This window comes from Melanerpes formicivorus, unplaced genomic scaffold, assembly GCF_026170545.1.
Source record: "Melanerpes formicivorus ecotype bairdi unplaced genomic scaffold, bMelFor1.0.p_v2 SCAF_5, whole genome shotgun sequence".
Classification (NCBI taxonomy): domain Eukaryota; kingdom Metazoa; phylum Chordata; class Aves; order Piciformes; family Picidae; genus Melanerpes; species Melanerpes formicivorus.
Genome location: NW_027142357.1, coordinates 27,773,954 through 27,794,224, shown reverse-complemented (window position 1 = coordinate 27,794,224; position 20,271 = coordinate 27,773,954). Strand labels below are relative to the sequence as shown.

Genomic DNA, 20,271 nt, shown 5'->3' with positions numbered 1-20,271 from the left:
TTACTAAGATGACATAGCTAGGGCAGACAAAACTCCGCAGGAATTGTTGAAACTTGCTTTGTTTCTGTGACTCCAATATCTATAGATTTCATTAAACCATCTTGTAAAGTCATGACAGTAGGAAAAAAAGGTAGGAAAAGGATTAGGCGATTCAAAAGAGGCTCAACCCATTAGACTCAGACAGGAGGAAGAGGTGAGCACCACCAGTGCGTCAGCTAGATGTTATGTGTGTTTAAAGACTTCTTGCTTGAGAACAGAAACAGTGTATCAAAACTGAGAAATTATAGATGGTAAGAAACCAGGTTTTTAGTGCATACCCCTTTATTGTGAAGCCTTCTCTCCCCCAGTGTTCTTTCTTAGAGATTAATTGTTTTAAAAAAATCCTAAACTTTAGGATTTCTAGATCTTTGGAGAGGATCTAAAATACACAAGATGTGTCCCTGGTGATAGCTATACAAGCATCTGCCTGAGTGTTAAAGCATAGATGTGTTTGTTTAATTGGGTGGTGGAAAGCTAGAGATTTCTCACATCCCTCTGATGGCAGATTCAAGATTTTACATGTGTCAAAACAATGCCATCTGGGTTTGTTTATATTGCTGTTAGCCTTTTGCAGGAGTCCAAGTGGCTATTTGAAAAGAAGTGTAGCATCAATGTAGTGAGTAAACAGTAGTTCATGCTACAGACTCTTCCAGTTTCCTGCATAAATGTGGAGAACTCTTTGCTTACACAAGGGCTGGGTGAGTGTAAGTCAGAGTTGTGGAAATGAAAGCAATGTAATAAAAAATACCTAGGATTACATACAGAATCACAGGAATTAAAAGACTGAGTGCCAGTTTTAAACTTTCTGATTGCCTTGGCTTTTTTCCTTTAACTCTTTCATGTCTCAATCCCCTTTAATTGCATGGCTATAAATCTTATTTTTAGATTTGCAAATGTGAAGTTTATCCAAAAGAAAACTGAGTTTTTTATAGGGTGTTTCACATAACTAAGGTATTTTACTTCTGAGTTAAGAAAGCACCCAAACCAAACATCCCTGCTTGAAATAAGAGAAATCTGTTTTAATTGATTGACAGTAATTAACATGTTTGATTTTTCATCCTCCCCTCCATCTAGTTTAGAATTGTAGATTTCATGAGTGATATGTTTGAATGGTTTGCAAAGGATCCATAGTGGTGGGCAGCAGCTGCACACACCTGCCTGGGAATCCCTGACAGGGAGACGGATGGTCTTCTGTCGGCCATGTGCCACTCCTTGGGGAGCACCCTAAAATCTTCAGAACTAGTGAAAACACAAAATTTCTTTGCAAAACCCACGTAAAATTATTCAAGTAATATTTGGTACTTATTTCTTTAATTCTGGGTCAGTTTGAGGCAGATATACCCATCTGAAGTAATGAATATGGTCAGAGAAATTCAGATGTCATTAAACTAAGTTGGCTTATTTAGAAATGTGAATACCCTTGTAGTTACTGATGCTTCAGAAGTGTGATGGTTTGTAAGGATGGTCAGATATGAAGTAGACAGAAAATAATTTTGTGGTGCAAAATCTGTATTTGATTTCCAAATAACTTCGCAGCTACTGTGTTAGATTGACTACCTGTGGTGGTCTGGCCCTGGCCTGGAGGCCAGGTGCCCACCAAAGCCGCTCATTCACTCCCCCTCTTACGTGAACTGGGGGAGAAGGGGAAAAAAAAATAACAGAAGCCAGGAATAGGATAGGAGCAATTTTAATAACACTAATAAGCAAACAGCAGTAGACTGTGCAGAAGCAAAAAGCAGAGAGAGAGATGTTAGTCTCTACTTCCCATCAGCAGGATGACGGTCAGTCTCGGGAAGTAGGGCCCTCTAAGCTTGGTGGTGACTTGGGAGGACAGGTGCCATGGACGAACCCCCTAACTTCCTTCTTTCACTTCATTCTTATACCTGAGCTGACGACATATGGTATGGAATACCTCTTTGGCCAGTCTGAGTCAGCTGGCTCAGCTGTATCCCCTCCCAAGATCTGGCCCACCCCTCAATGTACTCTTGGGGCAGGGAAATGTTACAATATCACAGTATCAGCAAGGTTGGAAGAGACCTCAAAATCATCGAGTCCAACCTGTCACCACAGACCTCATGACTAGATCGTGGCACCAAGTGCCATGTCCAGTCCCCTCTTGAACACCTCCAGGGACGGTGACTCCACCACCTCCCTGGGCAGCCCATTCCAATGGCAAATGACTCTCTTAGTGAAGAACTTTCTCCTCACCTCGAGCCTAAATTTCCGCTGGTGCAGCTTGAGACTGTCTTCTTGTTCTGGTGCTGGTTGCCTGGGAGAAGAGACCAACTCCTTCGGCGCTACAACCACAGCCTGGATACTTATTCAACAGTAGCCAAAACACTGCTATCTTATCAACTACTGCTGCAAAAACACAGCACTAGAAAGATGCTGTGAGGAGAATTAACTCCAGCTCAGTCCAACCCAATACACTACTCAATTTATGGAGAAATTTTCCTTCTGTAAAACTACCTGTGTCAGTACCATTTACTACTTTCCTTTTTTTTTTTTTTTTTAACAGAGATCTTTTTCAAATAGAGCCTTTGAAATCAAATTATGTTTTTATTGGTTTTCAGATTTCTTCTGTTTGGTTGTTGGAAAATAAGCCAATGAATATATAGTTCAGAAATAAAATTAATTGGGGTTTTTTTTATGCACGGTTTCCTGTGAAATGTCATCAGCTCCAAACAAGAAATCTTCATTGTCTTTTTTTTTTCAATAAGGGAAAAGGAGCAGAGTGTTTTCAACTCCTTTGTCAGTAAATGCTCTGAAGCACTGAATAATTCTGAATCTCAATATACCCATCTTAATCTAAGAGTTTACATGTTTTATCAGCTTTGTAGTTTCTACTCGTTTTTCTTTTCAGAGTTGGGGAAGAGATCAGCAAAATTTAGCAGTAGATTTGATGTTTCATATAGACAGTCCTAAAAATCTGACTAGAAAAATCATGTCCAGAAATCTCTAATAAAATCTGTTTGTTCCACAAGTTCGCTGAAAGTGATGTTAGTTGTCTGGCTTTCATGTGCTAGGAATCATGAATAATATTTCCCCAGTCTCCTGCTATGTCTGCCATTCATTATTTGATAGCTCTGTGTTGTATTCTACTTCAGATACCATTTTTTTCAGACTGAAAAATCTTGCTCAATCTTTCCACATTCCAAAGGTATTTGACCTACCTACTGTTTGCTGTGTTTTTTTCCACTCCAACTGCATCTTTGTCAGATGGAGAGACAAAGCTTCACAATTTTCAAGTCATGGCCACATAGCTGTTTAATATGCAACACCATTTGGATACTTTCTGGTTGGCTTGTTCTTTACTATATCTAGTAATTCCTAATAACCTCTTTGGGCTTTTAATCATGTTTGAGACCAGAACTGATGCTTGCATACAATAGTTTATGAGTCTTCAATATTCCTGGATGATGGTAGTAGGTTTGCAACCTATTTCAGGGGAGAGGTGTTTGGTGAGGATGATTTTGTTTGCACACCCTGGCATTTTACATTTGCTGATGCTGTTCATTTTTCATTTTACTGCCTGATCATTCAGTATCATCAGATCCTTGTGGAGCTTTTCAGTCAGTCTTTAGTTTTACATGCTACCAAATTTCATGTTGCCATGACATTGTTTCAGTTCTCTACATCCCATGTTGAAAAATATTATTGATTAGACTAGATCTCCTGTACTGTCCACTGAAAATTTTCCTCCCAATCTTTCTTTCCTTTTATCTAATAAATTAAGCTGTAAGGGCACATTCCCTTTTGTTATATATCAGCTTGGTTGGTTTGCTTTTTGTTTTTCAATGGTTTTCAACAAAAACTTGATGAAAGTGCAAGTGCAGAGTTACAAATATACCATCATTATCAATGCATAAACTGATTCTTTTGAAGACTTCTAATAAATTTGTGAGGTCTGTCTTCCCTCTGAAAAAACAAAACAAAACAATGTATTTTAGTCATTATGTAATGAAGTGCCTGCTTGTTTATTCTGATTTTAAAAATAATTTCTACTTATTTATGGATGTTTTTTGTATGTGAGTACTCGGGCCTGTCTCAAAGCCCTTTATAAAAGGGCTGCATTTGCTACCTTCTGTTTCTCTGGTAATGAAGTCAATGTCCTTGATAGGATAGATAGACGCTGCAGCTAACAGTTCAGCAACTTCATATTGAATTTTCTTCTGGAAGAGTATTAAGAGATCTTAGTGGATTATTTTATATGTTAATTCAGTACTGTAATTTAAAATGTTTTGTCTCACTCATTCCCCCAAAAGAAAGGGCTTAGAGTTGAAATTACCCTACTCTAATGCAAAGAATTAATTTAACATCGTGGCAATAACCTTGTTGTCTTCAAGCTTGTCTTACATACTTTTTTTTTCCTCAGGCTTTCTTCCTGTCCCATGTATAAAGAGGCATTTATTCCTAGTTTTTATGCCTTACATTAAGTCATATTTTATTTTTATTTTTGTAAACATTCTGCTGGTGTTCTGTATTTGCAGAACTCATCCTCCATTTTTACTCTTTAATTGTCATCTCTTCTTTATAAAGGAGTCTTCCTACTTAAAATAGCTCTTTTTGGTCTGCTTTCCTTTAAGGAAATTTATTTTCAGAACTGGGAATTTCAGTATAATGTGGCCAGTATTGTAGAGCAGCTCCTCAATAGCAGTTTTCATCCTGAGTGCTGCTTAAGTCTTGAGCAAGTGTGTCTTTGTGTGAGGTGCCTTGCCTACCAACTCCAGTAATGTGAATTTCTGTTCTCTAAAATTTCAAGTTGAAATCACTATGACAGTTACCCACTCTATTCAAAGGTGTTTTCTCTACTCATGGATCTTTTTAACTGCCTTATCTTCTGTTGTGTGAAATGGTAACATCACCTGGTCAAGTTATGGATAACTCAATTCATATAAATATGAGGATGATTAATTGTTTACTGCTTGTCCATTTTGGGTTTTGACATTACTTTCACAGTGTTTTCCACTCCATTCTCATGTCATTTGTATCCTGCAGCTATACTACCTCTTCTAAATGTCTTCTTTTTACTAAGCTCCCAATATGTCTGTGAGGATGTCTTTTCAAACAAACATGGCTTTCACCCAGGTTAGTTAGACTTCCAGAATTAGCGTGTGTACGTATGACATAACCCTAGAGAACTGTAGTGACATGTTCTGCTTAAACAAGACTTGACTTCCTGGGACCATGCATTTACTGGTTAAAATGTGTGCATTTTGTCCATTTTTGACCTGTGCTGTAATCAAGGATAAAAGTCTCTCTCTCTGTCTTCATTCCTCAATGACTCATATAAACATCAACATAGAAGGAAATCAAACTCTCTGAGAATGCTAAACTGAGACTCTCCAAGGATGTCATACAATAAAAGAGCTGGGAGCCTGCATTGCATTTTTAGTCATAATGTGTTGATTTAGTAGTAGTTTAAATAACTGTTGTCTTAATGCTGTGTTTTCTCAGCATGAGGACCAAATTCAGGTCTTCATTAATGCTATGTAGCAGAAACCTGAGGAGTTCAAATGTGCTTGAGACCCCATTGTTGATGCAGATGAACTTGAGGACATGTTGGTATCCATCTTTATTAGCAATCAAATTCATATATTTTCACACTCCTGTTTGGCAGAAAATGAGCTCGTCTTTGCTGAAGACTGAACAGTGAACATACGTCCTATCACAGCTTATTATGCAGCTTTCACAGTATGCAGAAGTTTTGAAAGGAAATCTTGTAATAGGTTAATTTTCCTCTCTGTGGGTTGCATTGTCTAAAACACTTCTCTGTTACTTTTCAAGGTGTAGTTACTCAAACTGCTTGCAGGGGAAGAGAAAAAAAAAGTCTTAAACACAATATCTTCATCTTAATATTTTCAAAAAATGTTAGGTGTTTCTTTTCCTTGTTCTAAAGGCAAGCTCTTTCATGGCTCAAGCTCCTGGGTTCTTTCATTTACCAATGATCAGAAGATTAAAAAGAATAAAAGAGCCTTGTGCCAGATTTCACACTGCAGGAGAAGGGCTTGTTAAGCAGCTATTGATTTATGTTTATTTATTTATTTATTGAAACACTATTTCTCATTTTCCATGGGAAATACTGGTACCATTGGAGAGACTGCTAAGGTTTCTAGTTTTAAGTGTTTGCCTGGCTACAATTCAGTGAAAACTATAGAAGTAAAAGGAGAAGGGGCAGTTTACAATATGTGTGATAAAAGAACACTCTGGGAAAGCAAAATATCCAATTATTTCAAGAGATGTTACATTGAAGTTATTGACATGCCATTTAAAAATGTAGTTCTCATTTTTGCTTCACTTAAATCTTTTCCCTTCACTAAGCCATAGTTCTGATTTGGTTTCTTTACAAGTATTCACTGAGGTAAATATTGGGCTGCAGGTCCATAGAGAAATGAACTACTTCATATTCTTTCATCTTTTAAGATGGTGGGTGAGGCTTCTGAACCTAGTGCCACAGAATGCAAGGCTTAGGAGTATTTCCACTCCTCATTCTTTGTTGTCTTTCCTTAAATGGAGATGGTACAAGAGAGGATGACAATTTGCTGGATTTGTTTGCCTTCCTATGGGTAATCCATAACAACTGCTTAAACACTGATCTGTTTTTATAAATCAGCACTACATATCCTGCTGTTAGGGCTGCCACATGCATTCTAGTGAGAGGAGGGAGCACAGAGGTGTGGTGCAGAAGACAATGTGTAGCAAAAGAAGTAGTGTGTGCGTATACATTTCAGTGCATTATAAAACAGTAGAGAAAGCCAAGCCTACCTATTTATCTTCTGCAGGATATTACTTTAGTAATCCAAATGAAAAAGCCATCAAACTTCTTAACAGGGAAATAATGTAAGATAATGAAGCACAATATTCATCTAAAGTCACTGTTGCATGGAATAACTAACACCTCTCTGGTGTCATCTTGCTGGATCTGTCAGGCAAATTATGACAAGAGAGGTACCAAGTGTACAGAACTAGGTGTTTAAATTGAAATTAAATTCTCTTTGATGAAGCTAAATACAGGGAGGGTTCTCAGAGTTCCCCAACATTGCCACACACAAACACATTCACTGCATTGTTAATCCTTCTCATTTAATGTAAAGCATGAAGGTTTCCATGAGATTTATGCAGAAGAAGAACTGAAATCTATGATTAGCGCTGGCAGTGGAAAGAGCAGTTTCAGTCTATTGGCTGAGGTTAATCTAGTCAAGGTACTGGGGAAATATTTATCCTTGCTATGATACAGCTTAAAATACTACCTATATGTAGGATTGCCTTTAAGATAAATTGCAGGAGGCTCAGCAGAAACAGGAATTAGGTGCCAACATTATCTTAGACTTGTAACTTATAGGTTTAATTTTGCTGCTTCTTTCTTCCATTATTATTAATTTATGTAGTAGTGATAATGATAACAGCAATAACAGCTTCACCTCCCGGTGCTCTAAAGACAGAGCTGATTCTATAAACTAAAGATGAAGATCAATTATCCATCACTGGAATGAAGTTATGTGAGATGCAACATCCCATATGTATGTGAAGAGTGTCTCAGTAGAATGAGGAAATTGCACTTGGCTCATTGCTGGGAAGAACAAGGGCAGCCTGCCCAGCTATAGATTGGATCAAACACTTGGGCTTCATCTGTATGAGAAAATAGAAGAAGACAGGGACCATTTTTCTAGTCATGAGGTCAAGTGATATAGATAATTTATTATTCCTTGGTAAATTTTCTTTTCTTCGAAAGAGTTCGCTATCCTCAGGCTGCCCTTTGGGAGTGGTCTGTGCTGGACACAATACCTCAGACTTTGCCAAGGTACAGTCTGTTAGACTCTGGAAACAGATTGATAATAATTCAAACTGAAGATCAAACCGTCCATTCCGTTGCAGAAAACCAGCAGATTGAGAGGTGCTGCTGAGCAAAGCAAGAAAAGAAATTAGAATTTTATAGGGGTAAATCAGAAAAAGAGAATTTTTTTTTTTGTAAAGGCATAAAAAGTCAAAAGTTCTCTAGTACTTTGTTTCCTTTTCTTCAGTCTTAACAGAAATGTTGTATTGTCCTGAGGAGACCCAGCTGTCAGTTCAGAGGTGCTGTATCAATCCAGAAAACACCAGTTTATAACATTGATTGTCTTAATGGATATTCCCTAATTTTTGAAAAAAGCAAAGTAGTTTGACAGTGCAAAAATTATGGATTTTATTGGAGAATCTGTGAATATCTCTACTGTTAGCAGAAGGATAATAAACAACCTCTTTAGTATAAATATGGCTTATGCTGTTAAGAGTATTTGTTCCTGTGTTTGGAAAGTAACTAAGCAGAGAGAAGAGTATGCATTCGGTGTAGCAGGGTAGATTAGGGAATGGGCTGCCTGGGGAGGTGGTGGAATCGCCATCACTGGAGGTGTTCAGGAGGAGACTTGACTGGGTGCTTGGTTGCATGGGTTAGTTGATTAGGTGGTGCTGGATGATAGGTTGGACATGATGATCTTGAAGATCTCTTCCAACATGGTCTGGTCTATTCTATTCTATTCTATTCTATTTGCAACTAACCCACTTGAGTAGATTATTCAAGGAAGTAATGAAGTAGTATGGATACTGCCACGTTATTGCATCATCTCTTCCCATGGACTGTGTACCCTCCTGTATAAAGAAATTACCATGGCTAGTAGGGGACTGACTAATGGTCAGGATCCCAGGCAGATGCTGAATTGCTGAAGCACAGTGGTCAGCCCCTCAGCAATAACAAATGGAATGCATACTTCCCAGTACAACCCTATACTGCAGCCATTCATTGTAATTCTTACTGTACAGACCTGCCTTTTTTTTTTTTGGGGGGGGGGGGGGGAGTGTGAAGGAATGGAAGGGTGGCTGTAACTTCCCCAGATAATGCATTGTTGGAAGATAATTTTGACAGGTGCCTCTTGTGTTTTTGTGTGGTTTTATTTCCCCCCCACCCCCACTGCTCCTCCCAATAGCAGCTCTGACACTGTGCCAGGGCATATTGTTTCTCAGGTTCTGGTTAAGGATGGGTATCACAAAAGGCAAAATGTAGATGCTGTTAGGAAAGAAAATAAGAAACATAAGGGGAACAGAGGCTTCTTTGTCTGATGGTATGATAGGCTGTAAACTAGCTAAAGTCACAGTGTTCAGCCTGGAAGTGAAATCTTGAGCCTGGAAACAGGCAACTTTGCTAAGGTGGTAAACCAGGAATGACTGATTACCTTTTGTTACAAAGACCATGATTAACAGGAAAGACAGATGTGAAGAAGGAGGAGATGCTCAGAGACAAGTGATATGCTGCTAAGAAGATACATCCTGCCCTCCAGTCCCTACACCAAGCTAGCAGTCATGTCATCCTTGGCTCAGACTGAAACCTACTTAGTGGAAAAGGCTCCCACTGACTCTCAAAAGCAGGCAGGATTCTTGTACTTGAAGTAACAATATACTTTATTTTTAGAGACTGCTTGAAAATAAAAACAAAACAAAATTAAAATTGTCTCTTGGGAAAAAAAAACTAAGAAAATACAATGAGTAAGTTTGCTGTCCATATGCCAAATGTGGCTGCGTGGTAGTGAAAACAGAGATCTAAACTGTAGCTCTTCAAGGAGCCAAGCAATCCTCATTTTCATCTTTTCCTTCTCCCAATGGTCTGACCCCCCGCTAATAGCAAAAGGACTTTTAAGGCCACATGCTGAAAGAGGGCAACTCCCAGGGGCCAGGACCTGCCATAAGCCCCCATGCTGGAGAGCTGCTCTTAACACACCCTCCAAATCAAGTGGAGCTTTTAGCAGCTCCCAGGCTCAACACAGTGCGATTGAGATGTCAGCAAAGCCATTTTGCTGTGTTTCCTTGTGACAGGATATTAACAGTTCTGGCTTTGATGTGTTGGGCAGGGCTTTTTTTATTACATAAGCAAAGCAAGATTTTTTCACTGTTGACATGTACAGTATGTAGGGAAGGCAAAAAGTAAAATGAACTTTTAGACTTCCAGGTTGTGGGTTTTTTTCTTTACCTTACCTTTTTTTCTTTACCTTACCTCTTTTTCTTTTTAATTTTTTTGTTTGGTTTGGGGATTTTTGTTTGTTTTTCATCTGTGTATAATCTCTCTAGGTTTCAGGGCAGGGGCAGGGCTGAGGTGAAGGGGAGAGATTCTAGAACTGCCTGCACTGACAGTTGCTTTCATTTCACAGCAGAAACTATGAATACATTTTTTTATTGTTCTAAAATGTCACTGCAGACCTGTTCTGGCCCAAGGTGTTGCTATCAGGTACTCATGCAATATGACTGTTATGTGAAAAATACCCTGTAGCATCTCATTCAAATCAGAGGCTGCTGAGTTTCCATATGGTGCATTTGTGGCTGTATTGTCCTCATCATGGTAACATTCAATCTCTACATGTATAGAGACAAAGGGCCTTTGCTGTAATTTGGTTTCTGTCACCATTTCCCCCAGAATGTGTATATAATGCTTGGACTCAATACTCCCACAGAAATGAGTCCTAGGTAACATGAATTTGAGTAGAGAGGAAAGTCTGTTGCCTCTGGAGAAGATAAAAGCTATCCTTGAGTCAGAGTTCATGTCAACCTAGAAAATGTGAAAAGCTGGACAATGCATTCCCTTTCATGCTTCAGATTTCTGTCTTGCTTCTTAGCCAAAAATGCATGTTTTCTTTACCCTGCATGTACAATCAAATATTTGAGTGAGTCCTGGGAGGCATGTTCCAGGAAACATGTTCTGTATCACAGTGCTAACTCCTAGCTCCTGATCTTTCTCATCCTAGTGTCCAGTTCTGGGCCCCTCAGTTTAAGGACGACATCGAAACACTTGAACGTGTCTGGAGAAGGGCAACAAGGCTGGGGAGAGGCCTTGAACCCAAGCCCTATGAGGAGAGGCTGAGGGAGCTGGGATTGTTTAGCCTGGAGAAGAGGAGGCTCAGGGGTGACCTCATTGCCCTCTACAACTACCTGAAAGGTGGTTGTAGCCAGGAAGGGGTTGGCCTCTTCTCCCAGGCAACCAGCACCAGAACAAGGGGACACAGTCTCAAGCTGCACCAGGGGAGGTTTAGACTCGAGGTGAGGAGGAAGTTCTTCACCAAGCGAGTCATTCGTCCTTGAAACAGGTTGCCCAGGGAGGTGGTTGAGTCATCGACCCTGGAGGTGTTCAGGAGGAGATTGGACGTGGCACTTGGTGCCATGGTCTAGTCATGGGGTCTGCGTTGATAGGTTGGACTCGATGATCCTCAAGGTCCTTTCCAACCTAAGTGATACTGTGATACTGTGAAGGAAGTTTAAAAGGGAGAATGACACTGTTGTTTTGTTGTAGTTTTTTTTCTTTCCCCTAAGTATTGCACTTTTGAGATTTATGACAGACTTAGCTGCCTTTCATCTCAATTTGATTCCTTCACTAAGCTGCTGGATAGCTTGAATTATGTGTGTTTCTGTCCTCATCTATTTAGACACTGGAGGCATCATACTGTGATGTCATGGATGAGATTTGAAGGCGGAGTGCACTTTTCTGTGCTTGCATTTCTTTCAGTGAAGGTTGATATGTTGTGAACTGCTGACATCTGCATTATTTGCCCTCTGTGCAGTCATCATCTGATTTTTTAAATTTATTTATTTAATTTTTAACTTCAGTTCATCAGAGTGACTTTGGCAGAAATGACAGTACCCAATATGTCTTAAAATGTCTCCCTTAAAAGGTAGTTAACATCAGGTCTGCCTGCTCACCATTCAGGGCTGATTGTGCCGATATTGCTGCTTACATACTCATTTTGAACCCATCTGATTACCTGCCTAACAAAGTGAATGAGCAAAACACATTCATCGGGGTCATTATGGGAACCACCTTCTGCTACTCTGTAAATAAGCTGACATTTGCTGTGCAGAATGTGCATGCAGGAGAGTCTAAAATAAAGTCCTGCATCTGATGCTGTCTTTTGAACTGATTAGGCTTTCATGAACAGACACTCTTCTTACCCACAGTTCCCACTTGTCTGTCTCAAGGTGGAGACCAGTCTAAAAGTCTGGCCAAAGGGCAGTCTAATATTTAGCACATCAGATTTTACTGGTGTGGCTCAGATCAGAATTAATATATGAGGTAGGGGAAAAAAGTGTGTGTCTACAGGGTTGTTAAGCTGTCATATTTTACCACAGTTGTGTGACATTTTCCTGAACTGCCCTTGAATAGCTTTTGGGATCCCCCTGAATGGGAGAGTTCTATAAACAGTCCATTCATTTGAATTGTTGCTTTTCCTAAGAGAGTCATACACCCAAATCACAGGTAATGATGGTGGTCTTGAGATTTGAAGTTTTCTTTTACATCTAAATGTAACACTGCTTTTTTTTCCACTTTGGTATAGCCTAGGAAGCAGGTAGGCTGAGCACTGGGAAAAATGTTATGTATGCACGTCTTGGTCTTCCCCTTTCCTGTGTGCCAAAAGCTGCCACCAAGGAGGCAGCACTGGGCTGGTTTCACCCTGCTCCAAACCCCTGAAACTATTCTTACCTCACTTCTTCATGCCAGTGGGACCTGCCTTTGCTGGCTCTTAAAGAAAGCCTCATAAAATATTACTGTGGTGCTATGGTCTGTGTCACAGCAGGGCACCATGCAGACAGGCATCGTGAAACAGGCTTGGTTCGAAAGGCAGCCCTGCCCATGGCAAGCTGTTAACCTTACAGACCCCAGCACTAGGGAAAATCTTTTGCCTTCAAGAAGCTGATGGCAAGATTTGATGCTAATGGAACTTTTGGATGTATGAGCCCACAGAATGCCAGAAGCAGGATTTCCTAGGTAAATCATCAGTCTGTTGTGTTTACAGGACTTGCAAGGACTGATAGATTTTAGTGTTACATGCTCTCCCACAGCTACTGTGCTGCATGGGAAACGGCAGGTGGGTGCTTTGAGGTTTTTTGCCAGTTTGTCTTTTTCCTTCCCATGAATTAATCCCTATCAACAACACGTTGTAATGGAGGCTGTTTCTCAAGAGGAAGTATTTCTGCTATTCCTACTGATAAGTTTACTGTTAATCAATATTTGAACCTCCAGGGCTATGAAATCTGGTCCTGCATCCTTGTTTCATCTTCTTTAATAGATGGACTAATTCTGTGTCAGCTGTGGATCTAAGTTTTCAAGTGACCATCTGTGGCAATTGGTGTTATTCAATCAATGGTCTACAGCCCACAGGTGGTCCATAAAACATCAGAAGGTGATCTGTATAGCAGTGGGAGTTGGAAGTGAAAATCAAAGCAATCCTAAAAGCGTACACAGTGATGCCCTGCAGTTAGCGGTGAGCAGTGATGTGCCAGCTGCATGCAGAACCATCTGGTAGGCATGGATCGATGGATACAGCATTGCCCGTGGAATTTCCTCCCCAAAAATTTCATTGGCTATTTGATTGTTAGGAAAGCTTGAGAAACACCACTCTAAGGGGTATATTGGGCTTTTGAAGTTTGGGTTTGTTTGTTGTTTTTGTTTTGTTTACCAACATGGCTGTTTCAACACAGGAATGATGTTTTTACATACTTGCACATCAGATTTGTAGATAACTGATTTGGATATGGGTAATTCTGGCACTTCCTGGAGGTGTTGTGAAGGAAACTATCTAGCACAGATGCCTGTGGGTGGGCATGTGGGTCTGCTTGTGGACAGTGAAGTACAGCTCTCTCTGTTTTACCTCGCAAAACCGCAAAGCTCCTTCGAGTGCACAGACAGTCCCTGAAGTGTGCTGTACACACCATCTGCCTGGAGGCAGAGGGCTGCCTCTGGGCCTGCCAGCAGTGGGGATGCTCTCATACATTGTACTTGGGTGTGTGGCATGCACGAGCTTCATAAAACAAGTCTGTACAGGTTTGCCCTGCAAGAGGGGTGTCAAGGCTACTCTTACCAGTAGTTGCAGGTAGTTGTGATTTCCCCTGTGGTTTTCCAACAGCTACAAGGACCCGCAGGTCACTGCATGCTGCTGTGTGCCGGTGCGAGCTGCATTCCCGCCTGCTTTCCAAGCAGGCGTGTGCGTGCTGTTTAGCACACAGTCATGTTCACAAATCACCTGGTTCCTATTATTTTCTAATTACAAGGAGATATTTTTAGAGGCACTGTGCTTTTTAACTTGTTTTTTTTTCTCCTAGAATATTTTCTATTTATATAAAACAAAAAGTTATTTCCTTGCAGTAGTTATTTACTTGCAATATTGACAGCCTTGTGTAGAAGAGGATTATGAGAAAAAACAAAAGAAAAGAAAAGACAGACAATGCTGTTATATTAATGTGTGTTTTTTGGTTTGCCTCTTTGTTTTCACCTTTTGGTTGCATTCTCATCACTGCATTTTAAACTTTTCGTAACAGGATTCCATGAGGATGAACTTTCTAAACAAACAAAACCAACACTTCCTTTTATCCATCTTACACATCTATGAGTATCTTAACAAATATGCAAACATTGCCACAGCTCTGACTGTGAGTTTTAGTCTCTGCTGACAGTTTCATTACTAAGAACAACAGGATTTTTCACTTGAAATATAAGGAAAAAACCTCTGAAGTACTCTTTGCTGGAGTTTGAATTTGTCTCCTATCAGTAAAGCAGTATGAGTAAGCTCAGGACATCCTGAAGTACTACTTGTGGCTCTCCTCAAAGAACATCTGACAGGCAAGATTGCTGAACTGCCGTGTATGGTTAGCTGAATAGATGTCAACAAGTATCCCCATCCAAAAATAATCATTAAAAAAAGCTGGACTTACGAGAGGTTATTTAACAGTCACGTTATTACTTGTAGGAAACAAGGTCTTGTGCCATAGAAGTCCAGGAGAAGGGATGTAGGCTAAGCAAAGCTTTGGGGCAGTTGAGATAGCTGAATTATATGTTATTTTCAGCTGCTAGTGAAAATAACTTTATAAATCATGTGTTTTGAAGAATGTTTCTTCACTGAGGCAACTGAAGTTGCAAGGCATCATTTCATCAGGGGCAAGCAATGTTAGCGTTGCAAAGCATTAGGAATTGGAATATATGGTGTCTTTTTTTACATCCATGACTGAAGTGGGTGGGAAATAAGGTGTATTATTTGTAAAAGAACTTTCCTAGGTTAGAGTTTTTAAGGTGAAATGAAATAAGTATGTGCTTTCAAATAAGTGCTTTCAAAATACTGTGCCATAGAAGTGTTCAAGGATATTTTCTACTGAATATGATTCTAAAAAAACTAGCACATGGGGTTTAGTAACTCAAGAACACCTTGAGTTTGAAGTTTTACACTACTTTTAAGTATGTTGGGGAAAAGTTGCAATAGTTGAGTAAAAAATTAAACAGTTGCTAAGTAGTCCTTTTTCCTTCCCCCACCCCCCCCAACTACTTTATTGGGTTTATTCCAGTTTGTGCTTCCATTTGTATTGCATAGGTGAATGGTGCCAAGTTTGAGCTGCAGAAGCCTTTAAACCTGGTACAACTTTTATAATTGTAAAGCAAATTACCTCTTTTGCAAATAGAGCCTGCCTGTGAGTTTTTTTGTGAGGTCTGACTTCAGTTTTCATGTCTTAGAAAACTGTTAGCTTCAAACTCCAATCATAGCCGAGTTGCTCAATTGTTCTGAAGATTGTAGGACATCTATGATATTCCTAGCCTGATACTTCAGAATAAGGGGGTAAAAGGAATTGAAAATGCTTCAGGCGGGATCAAAGTTTGGCTGCAGTGTCTTTGAAATTCTGCAGTCATTCTTCATCCATGAGAGAGTTTGCTATTGTTAAATGATAATTCTGATAGGGCCATTAATTTTGTCTTCAAGTTGCAGGCAATTAATCAAGTAGGCAAGAAAAAAAAAAAAAGTTAAATTATTATTGTTTGCAAGCTTTAACTCTCTTGGGTGCTAATACAATCAAAATGCTGACTCTCCTGTGTACTGACTCAGGCTTTCATCTCTTCCCCTGTCTTGCCTGAGATTTCTGTGGTGTATCTAGTTTCCTGGTCATCTTTCCAGGCTCTGACCAACCCCAGTGCCTTGTGACCACCTTTTTCTACTATGCTGAATGCACCAGAAGCTAAACTGGGGCTGCATCCTTCACTTATGCTGAAGGGACTGTGAGTATGTTAGAGGCTGATGGAGTAATCCTGAAATTGGAGAAATCATGCAGCACCTTCTGAAAGCTCCCCATCTGCAGCCTCCTTCTGTAACTCATTGTATACACTCCAATGAGGTCCTCTGTGAGCTGCTGCCTCCTTCCTTTCCCTCCATAAAAGACACAACAACTAGAAGAAAATTTAACAATCAGTTTAAATGATTTTGGAATGAGACTGAGAATCAGGAGGAAGGTTGGCAGTTTGCAGCCTTAATTCAGAAACCTGCGTTCACTTCTGGGTGCAAAGTGTCTCACCAAGGCTTTCTGTCCTTCCAGGTTTTCACAGGCAACAGCAATGCTGACAGTGTGGTACACCACAAATTTCTGCACTCTGTGAAAGCTCGCTTCTTGCGCTTCGTCCCTCTAAAGTGGAACAACGCTGGGCAGATAGGACTGAGAGTTGAGGTCTTCGGCTGCTCCTATAGTAAGTGGTTGCATCTTATGTGCTCTGAAAAAAGCTTTTTGTGTTTTGAGAGGGGTCCAGCACAAGTTTTATGAGTTAAAATGTAATGTGAAATACATAGCTGTCATTAATTTGTTTTTCAGTAGTTGTTCTTGTCTTTCTTCTTGGAGATGTGCTGGCCTATCTAGCTCAGCTGGTGAAGCTTTCTGACAGCTGAACCCACCACAGAATGATTTGCTGATTTTTGTGAGTGCAAAGCAGTGAGATGCAGCAAAATTTCCCACCCTGCTGAAGGACACAAAGATACCTGGGATGGGCTGTATAACTATACTTAGGAACAATACTACCTTTTGCTTAAATAGTTAATTTCTGGTTTTAAAGCAAGTTAATTAGTTGTTGAGGGAAGTCCTGCAGACCGAGCAGCTAGTACTGGTATTCTATTTGAGGCTGATGACTTTATAGCACCTGAGAGAACTAATCTGTTGATTTAACTGCTTTTGCATGAGTGTTTTCTTTGGCAGACTTCTTCATAACACATAACACATGATGAGGATCCTCTAAGACATGGTCTGCAGCACTTTGTCACACAGTCTTTGAAACAGCCTATAAATACTGTTCCATGGGGTGTTTTGGCTAGCATACACATTGGTGGACTGCCTATCACCATGAAAGAGTGCAAATGTAAAGACAAAGGACCAGTATCACTCCCTCGCACCAAACAAGTCTACAAATGAGGAGACACAATTCCAGTGTTTGTTTCTCAGGTGACCATGAATCTGTTTCTGAAATAGGTAAATGTGACTTGAGATACTGCTGGAGATGGGTGAGGTTTTTCTGGGGAGATTTCAGGCAATTAACAGCATTTTACCAGTAAGCTCAATATGATGTGGCACAGGTCACCATCAAGTGACACTTGTTCTTGTACATCTCCCCATTTAGCTTAGTTTCTCATCTGCTCCTGACAGGTGCAGAAAAGGGGTTGTAAAGTAGTAAGTGTAAAATCTCCTATTCAGGAGACTTCTCAAATTTATCTGAGCAGAATCCCATTGATTAGAGCTCCAGGATTTTTAGTGGTCTCATCACTACACCTGGGCCTTAGGACTGATTCACGTGGTATCATGGGGAGATCCTTTTTGTAGTCTCTACAGATCTATCTGTAGGTCTGAAAGAACCATTCAGCTTTTTAAAAATGCTGCCTCTCCACCTACGCTGATGCCCAGGCACTGTGGACTATTACTCATTTAAGTACAGACCTGCAGCAGCCTAGTCTGAATGGATAGTTGGTAAGGCAAGAGACCTTTTCCAGCCCTAACAGTGGACATGGAAACTGAAACCTATAAATGAAAGCTGACTGCCCTTGATGACATTATTCCAAAGCAAGTATCTAATCTGTTTTCAAAGAGCTTTCTTCTGTTAGCAATGAACGAACCTCTGCAGTGAAGAGTATAATCCAAACAGATGTGAAACACATAGAACTTGAAATAAAGGTTGAAACTTTTGTAGCTCAGTGTGTTTTGGTTCTAGTCCATGTGAAATACTGTACAGGCTCTACTTTCATGTCAGATTGTGGTTGTATCTTCTATCATATGAAAAAGACTTCAAAGGCACTTTCAGGCTCTTTCCTTGTGCTGATATCATCTGTCTTCATCTTTGTCCTGTAGCCTGCAGTTACAGGGAACAAAAACAGTTGTGCACAATTAAGGTAGGAGATTGAAAAAAAAGAAATAAAAGGACTCATAAAAGTTTTACAGAATGTTGAAATATTCATTTCATTTTTATAAATTGTGCCATTCAAGTTTCTCTCTGGCAAATTAGATATGCCAAGCAATATCTGTCTGCAAGTTTTGCTTAGATAGTTTCACAGTCTTGGCTATGCCTAAACCAGGCACTCCAGCACTCTACAAAAGATGTTTGATCATTTATAAAATGTCATCTTTACTGTTATACTGACAGAATATCTGCAGCAGATCTTGAGCTGGTGTACACCTACATAACTGCATTTTGTAATGTTTGACAGCACACAGACTCATCCACCATGTTCAATTCTCTCACGAGAAATATAGCCATAATTTGAAGAGTTCGGAAAAAAAATAGAAATCAGTAGAGACAGGCTCTTGGACAAGCCAGGAAAGAAATTAATCTAGAAGGAGAATAAATATCCCAAATGTGAATCATCTCTAAGAGATGACCCTTCACACAAGTGTCTGTGTATGAAAGAAAGGATGTAAGGCTGGGAGTAGGAACAACATTCCTCCTTGTACCAAAGGCTTCAGCTCGTAAAAATTCATCTGAGAGTGCCTAATTCCCATTTATGCCCTGTCTTCTTTAAGATGTTGGAATGACTTAAAGGCTTCTGTAGGTAAAAAAAATTCCCAGAGTACTTGATCTTAAGTCCTCTGAAGCTGAAGAAAGGATTTCCACAGGCATTTGAACTTTGGATGTATTTCTGAGGTATAAGATAAAAAGAAAACATGTGCATGGAGAACACGTATGAACCAAATCCTACACAACGGTGCATGTGTGACTGTGGGGTCATTTCTACCTCTTAACCTACTTGTATAGGCAGGATGAAATTCAGATGATGCTGGCCTGCTGGCTCTCCCTTTCACTTTCCGGGAAAACATTGCTCTAGAAGCAGAACATCTGATCTGGAAACAGAGTTGGTTTATAGTGATAGTGGGGCAGAAAACTGCAATTTTCATTTACAAGCAAGCTGGAGATACTTTATGTGTGAGAGGCAACATTCATTGCTTGGCTGAAACAAACGTCTGCAGACACTGATGGTGCAGGCCACCAGAATTTCATGTGCTGCTGCACATCTGCTGAAACCCTGGGACTACTGCCAAATATACAATAATACACCTCAGGGTGTGGAAGATAGCCTGTGGTTCCTTGGGTGAACTCTGCTCACATCAGCTCCTTTTTACCTTTGCATATTTGAGCAGAAGATGACAGCTGTAAGAGAAGCTTGCAGCTTTGCTGCTGCTTAAGCATTTTGTGATGCAGTTAGGTGAATGTGACAGTCTTGTGCCAGCACAAGGTTCTGACCTCTCATTTTTGGAATATGAAGTCCTGTGCAGCATATTCTGCTGAAGAGGTCCCAGGAACACAACCTTGTGCTGACATTTGGCAAACAAAGCTTTTGATTACTGTTTAGTAGGGGACATGTGGAAGGCATCAGGTCTTGTAGGTCACCAAATGCTCTGCTAGGACACAGTAACAAAAAACCCTGATGAATCCTGGTAGAGATTAGGTCCTATGTGCAGTGGTTGCCAAAGGGACTAACTTAACATGATTGCACTACGCTGCTGAATGGCACTCACTGTTGTTTATTATTCCTGCTAGAAGTAATTTACTTCTATAAATTTATCCCCAAAACTGCACTGCCAAGCAAGACAGCTTGCATCTTTGTTGTTTTTTTTTCCTTCACCACTTTTTCTTGTCACCATCTAATTAGCTGCTAGTTGATGTTTCTTTAAAACATAAATCCATGTTTTAACAACAAAGCTGTTTCAGGCATGTGAGTGTGATTGACCCTGTCCTGCACAGATTGAAGTTCCTGTGCAAGAAACCACTCCAAGGCAGTCAAATCAGCTGGAATGCACAGATGACACATGCTAATTGTTGTTTACTTTCTTACACAGAAAGAATGCACCTAAATGAAAATTAATTACATTTATTTGAAAGTCTTGTCAAGATTTCATCTCACATCCTCAAAATAGGTACTGAAATATGAAAGAGAT

At 40.0% G+C, this 20,271-nt stretch overlaps 1 protein-coding gene across 1 annotated transcript in view; it reads left to right on the top strand.

Annotated features, from left to right (window-relative positions):
* Positions 1-20,271, top strand: part of CNTNAP5 (contactin associated protein family member 5) — a 303,624-nt gene that overhangs the window by 118,825 nt on the left and 164,528 nt on the right. Inside the window, exon 4 of the mRNA XM_068138943.1 lies at positions 16,402-16,549. Coding sequence (XP_067995044.1) covers positions 16,402-16,549 — 148 coding nt within the window. The remainder of the gene's footprint in view (positions 1-16,401; positions 16,550-20,271) is intronic.